Here is a 6,461-nt window from a genome sequence, read left to right as displayed (position 1 = left end):
CTTTATATCAATTTTAATATATAATATAATTATTTAATTTAATTATATATTATTAAAATAAATATATTATTATTAACAAATATCCTTAGAAAGAAGGTAACGAAAATTCTTCGATTTGTTTTCAAATTGTCCTACTTTCCAGCAATGGAATATTTGAAACTGTTGCGATTTAAGGAAATAAACTCTAAGTTTATGCGATCTATGCATAATTTATTAATTAATTACCAGCTAAATACATGATTAATAGTGTTGAGTTATATTGTGCAGCCCTCTCTCATCTATTTTGTGGCTGACTTTGCTAGGATATGATTTAGAAAGGTTTGTTTGTGTTCTTGAGACTTGCCATACCTTACGGGAGTGTTTGCTAGTTGCTATGGGTATTCCATTTCTATTCCAAGGTATTTCTGAAACATTATAGCCGAAGGTATATTTCTATAAATGAGTTTACTAGTTGCTTTAAGTATCCCATTTCGAATGTATCCTTTTTCTGAACCTTGATTCATAGAAATATAGTCCTATTGTACAGTTTTCGCTTGACTTGTATGCTCGCTTGCTAGTTGCTACGGGTATTTCTTTTCTTTTTTGAAGTTTACTTAAGACATGTATGATAGAGGTGTAGTCCTATTACGTAGACTTTAACTACCTTATGGAAAGGTTTGAAATCTGATACGCGATTTCTCTTTATATTCTGTTGGTTATGTCTTTACAATTTTTTAACTTATTAGCAGAACATTTTTATATCCCTTGAAAATTTAACAATTTTAGTAGAGACGGTGGTAAATAAGACTTCATAAAAATTTGGGGTAACAAAATTGGTTTCCAAATTAAATTAATATGTATTATCTATTTACTTAATAAAATGAAGAAAAATGATCAAATAATAAATTTGAATAATTTTTTTCACTTAAGAGAAATCAAGTTTAGTATTGTGTGGATACAAATTGATTTGTGAAATCTTATAAACTATTATTCAGTGGTAGAAGAAAAGAATTTCTTTTTATTTTACCGAATATATTCCTTAACACTTTTGATGTGAAATCTTGAAAATAAATCACTGTTTATTTCACTTTTGTAGGGTAGAAATTTTTATTCAGTGCTCCATTTGTGTTTGCATAACCTTTTCAAAAACACCTATAAACGTGTGCAACTATTTCGGGGTGTGTGTTTAGCCTGATAAACCCTTACAAAGTTTTCACTTTCTTATGATTTATTTAAGTTATGAATCAATTTTATCGCAACTGCAGAAGTAACAAAAATAAGAAAAATTGCAGTCCACAAATAATGCGGTGCGAACGATTGTAGTACATAGTGGCAAAATTCCCGGAGTGTTTGCTATGAGTGTGTTCCTTTCCGCACTCAGGTGTACTCGTACGAGTACAAAGAGTTGAAAAAAGTGAAGTGTACACCCAGTTGAAAACGAAAGTAATGACATAGACTTCATCGTTGTTAATAATTTCAAAATAATTAAATATACGTGATTTCTTACGTTTAGTTTTTAGTAATTAAATAAAATTATTTAATAACAATCTGTTTTTTTACATTTTTCGTACTGTTAATGATGACTTCAGTAGTATTATTTATGAATCAGCAAAAGAAGGCAATATTGTTTTGTGAATAACTATATGGTATGAAGTCGAATAAGCTATAAATTGAATTCGTGTTCATTGATATTTAGAGCTATTCTATTCTCATCGAAGAATATTCTAAACCGTTTTGGACAGAACAATTTTGAATAACTATATGGAGTTGAATAAAATATAAATTGAATTTGTGTTCCTTGATATCTAAAGCCTTTTTATTCTCATCCAATAATATTCTAAGCCGTTTCGGAGTTATGAGCTGATATTTGTCATATACTTTACGGAAGCAAGAAAACAAATAAGTGAAGATTGCATTTTTTCCAAATAAATGTAAGACGTAGCATATCCATGGACGCTGACTTAATTGGATAAGTTTTAATGATATCAATTTCTGCAACTTCAATACACTTTATAAGAATGTATAATAATTTTAAAAAGTATTATTTATTATTTAAGTATATTACCGTAACAAATATTTTAATAACCCGATACGTCACCAGTACAATTTAAATTCTTCTTCCAGCAAACAGAATGTAAGAATAGTGTTTATTACGTTATTTATTCGTAATTTTTATTATGGGCACTACATTCGATGTCCAGTCATGACCAACTTCAATAAGCTCTCCCATCGATCGTGATAGCAAGCCGATATCATACAATTAGATATCTCTTTCAGCTAAGATATGATCTACCTCACTTAAATAAACATAAAATTTGACACAAAAAGTTTTTTGAATTGACTCCTTCTCACTTATACGACATACATGATCCTCCTACGGGAGTTTTCTCAGCTTTTCTTTGTTTATGTACAGCCTTATTTTAGAGGCAACTAAGATGAACGATTCTGGTACAACTGATTCTGATCTCCCCAAAGGGTTATTGTCGTTTACGTATGCCGATAACTGATTGAACGTCAAAGTATCGGATTGCTTTATCCGCATTTTTAAGAGGAGCATTATAACAACATGTTAAAGGTCATTAAAGATGTTGTTACGGATACAAATCCTTCATCCACATTTAGTTTTTACTTAACTAGATTAGAAAATAATTGTTTCAATTATGGTTTTAACTTTATTACTTAATATATATTATAATTTTAATATCCTTATAATTTTTGTTACTGGGTTACGTGCCCAAAACATTACAAGATTTCAACGCAACCTTCAATGTTTCTTTTTATAAAGTATGTGGAGCTTGCACAAGGATGCTAGCAAACGATAAAAATTAGTTTCAGAGCTGTTGGCAACGCTGGCATAATGTGCAACTTTAACTTCAAGGTGTTTTCCGAGTTATTTATTATGATTTATTTACAACGTGTTGTATGCTTTATTATAGTTTTTATGCAAAAAGATGTGTGTATACATTGTGGCCTTTTATGTGGTTTTATGAAAATGCTACTTATAATAGAAGAAAGAAAATAAAATTTCCTACCCCTTTCTTTTCTTATTCTAAGATTGATAAGCTTCACGCAATAGATTTTGACTTTTTTGGATCTGTGGTTGATAAAGAAAACAAAATATCCGTTCTTGCAGAATAATACATATTAATAAAAATTATATAAATTAAATTTATCATTACTTATTAAAATTGATTACAAAAATTACAAAAAAAAAGATAAATTGATAACTTTTATAATTAAAAACCAACCAGTGTGGCGTTCATCAAGTGGAAGTATTTGTTGCTGCGGTGGAGCTCTACGCTATATATACAGGAATCAAAACGAAACTGCATATTCACGGTCAAGTAGTCATTAAGGCAATAGTAGACTAGAGCACCTCTTCCAGAAACATATATTATTTCAATGAAATGAGTAACTCAGTAAGGCACGAAGCTCAATGTGTTTTGGGATAATTCTTTTAAAAGAGAGAGAGAGAGGAATTTGGTAATAGTTGTCTAAGGTCTAAGGTGGTTAGTAAATTTTTTTCGTCATACCTTTAATGCTTTTATTATTTATTTAAACCTGTTTAAATAAATAATCTGTTTAGTTTTAACACTTAGTTTAACACACTTTATAAATTGATTTTTTTCTAGTAATTTTAATTTTTATGTTATTATATTCGTAATAACTGTTTTTACGCCTTATATTATATATATGATATTCCCAATGCAATATGCATATCGTATATTTGGGTGCGTTACTATGGTAGATAAACTACCTCAGTTGCAGTAGTGCAACTTCATTATCTCTCAGTAATTTTATAAAGAAAATATCTATATACATACTTCAAATTTTTCTTTATTCATTATTGTTTGTAATTCATACTTTATTTTACAAAAACTTAAATGCAAATTTCTAGTACGTATCATATTATATTTTATAACTAAAATACATCACAAAGATATAGTAACATAAATTTCATATCAACAACTAAATAATAATATCAGTTTCATTTTTACGGGGCATATTTCTCCTGATTCAGTTTCTCTTTATCAGCATTAGATGTGTTCTCTTTAGGTGGAGGTTTTGGTAAACTCCAGTATTTCTAAACAAAATTAAAATGATCACTTATATGTTTGCAATAATATTTAGTTATCAAAAAGATTATTTGTAATGTGATGTGGTAATATATGTTACTTTTAGTTACTCATAAAAAATATTTTCAAAGAAAGTAATTATACAACATCCCACAAAAAACTAATCCTTTCAATTTAGATTCTGAATTTTCTAAGTTAAAAATATTTAATTATCTGAATTTATTATGCTCCATTAAATAGCAGCCTCACTTACATCGTGTCTGCCAAATAGGCGCGCCTCCTCCAATGTGTCTGGTAACTTTTTATGCAGCGTTTCTGGCAAAAATGACGCACCGATGGCGCCAATCAGGAATAACGTACCTAGAATGTAATAAGGACTACGTATATCAACTGTGGTGCCCAAATAAACAAGATACGGCGCCAAAACACCAATTGCATTAGCCAAAATTGTGCCAAGTGCAATGCCCGTTTGACGCATACAAGTTGGATAAATTTCCATGCACTGCAAACTGGCCGTAAAAAAGGTAACTGCATTTAGAAATTTTATAAAACTGGCTAAATACATAACGGTATCCTCATGAGATTTGTCTTAAAATTGAATAAAATTTTTCTTTTATTTAATAATTGAATTTGTTATTGACACATTGACTAACCTGTTATCAAATAAATTACTGGAATGCAAGTCAAGAAAGATACTAAAAACGATATGCAATTGGTAAAACGACGACCGAAATTGTCACCTGAAGTGGAGAATATATTTTAAATACATAGTTTAAATAAATAGTTTAAATAAATACACAAAAATTAGTATTAATAAAAGTGTTTTAGATTAACTATTTTTAGTTTCAAGCTTACCCAAATATTTGCCAATTAAATAAGCTGGTACTTCCACAATACTTTGCATTAAGAAATTTAAAAATGGGTTTCCACCCATACGTGAGCTAAAAAGTACCAGAGTGAAATAGGAGACTGCCACAACGCACCTAAAAATATAGAAATAATAAATTTATTAATTTAGACATTTCTAAGACCTATATTCATAGATGTTGTAGAAAAACTACATATACCTCATGTGTATATTGTATGCATTAAAAATACATTCATATCTTAGTCATATATAGGACATAAAGATTGATCCCATCAAAAAATACATAAAGGATAGAGCCCTGAAATTATTTGCGAAAACTGGCAGACTTACCAACACCGCGTAATCAAATCTTAGAATGGTTACAGTTTCCTCGGTGAGGTACGCAGATCTGAGGTCAATTATTGCTTAGTCTGATGAAGTGATAAACAATAATCTAGTCAAGGCGTAAAGAGGGGTTTTGAAAACACCTCGAGTTAAGAAAAAGTAACAGTGCTTAAGTGCACTGGCTCAAACAGCTTCAACAAAATAATAATAATCGTTTCAAGTTTGAATTAATTTTTTTCAATAGAGTAAATCAAAGTAGTAAATTTTGAACTCAACAAAAAATAAATACTTAAGTTTTATATACTAATTTATGTAGTACAGTATAACATGAATCAATTATTACAATATATATATATATATTAAAATATTAAAATATATTGTATATATTATTTTATACATTAAAATATTTAATTTTATTTCATATTATTAATTAATTATAATTATATATATTATTGAAATTATATATCTGCGGATTTGTTCAGAATATAATTTTAATAGTTTATATAAAAAATTTTGTGAGGTGTCAGAATATATTCGGATACTCTGAATTTGTGATACTCTGTGTATCACAAAATCTATACACGGTTTGTTTCCTACAATTAGATTACATGTGGATTAAATCAAAATTTGATCTCACCCATCGATATGTTTCCCAATCTTTTTATTATATATCACTTTTAAACTATCATCCGCTCTCCGTATCTACCTGATGTCGTATTATGCTAAAGGTAGTTTTCTGAAAAATATATTTCACAATAAAAGCAAAGCTTTTTGTCAATCTAAAAGCTACTAGCATGTCAGACGGTTCTATTCGCTTAAAAGTCATAAAAGCTTGATAGTATATTAGTGGAGAATCTATTTTACTGATGCAGTAAGTGGAATCGTTAACTCCATTTTTGATAAATAGTCACGGTTGCCACTTTTGGTACTTTAGTACCAAAATTGGTACTTTTCTTTTATTTTTTTTTCGTTTGGTACTCATGTTCAAAAACTGGTACATTTTTGACGACCCAACTTTATTGTGGATATTTCCAATTAATTTTTTTTATAAATGCAACTTTGCTCTATTTTATATTTTGTTCATTTATAACACTAGGAAAAACATAGAACGAGAAAACAAAAAGGTCCAAAAAAATTTTGGACCTCTTTTTACAGAAATGGTACCTTTTTAAACCAATTTTGGTACAGAAAAAAATTTTCAAGTGGCAGCCGTG

General features: G+C 28.8%; 1 protein-coding gene across 1 annotated transcript in view; it reads right to left on the bottom strand.

Annotated features, from left to right (window-relative positions):
• Positions 1-3,888: 3,888 nt before the first annotated feature.
• The window catches only part of LOC119684649 (carcinine transporter-like), a 12,588-nt gene continuing 10,015 nt past the window's right edge, over positions 3,889-6,461 (bottom strand). The window contains exons 8-11 of the mRNA XM_038098729.1: positions 4,911-5,038; positions 4,709-4,795; positions 4,309-4,643; positions 3,889-4,063 (exon numbers count right to left, since the gene is read on the bottom strand). Of these exons, the coding sequence (XP_037954657.1) occupies positions 3,974-4,063; positions 4,309-4,643; positions 4,709-4,795; positions 4,911-5,038 (640 nt within the window). The 3' untranslated portion in view covers positions 3,889-3,973. The remainder of the gene's footprint in view (positions 4,064-4,308; positions 4,644-4,708; positions 4,796-4,910; positions 5,039-6,461) is intronic.

Source organism: Teleopsis dalmanni, chromosome 2, assembly GCF_002237135.1.
Source record: "Teleopsis dalmanni isolate 2A chromosome 2, ASM223713v2, whole genome shotgun sequence".
Taxonomy (NCBI): domain Eukaryota; kingdom Metazoa; phylum Arthropoda; class Insecta; order Diptera; family Diopsidae; genus Teleopsis; species Teleopsis dalmanni.
The sequence above is the reverse complement of the archived record's forward strand: the minus strand, read 5'-3'. Positions and strand labels throughout refer to the sequence as shown.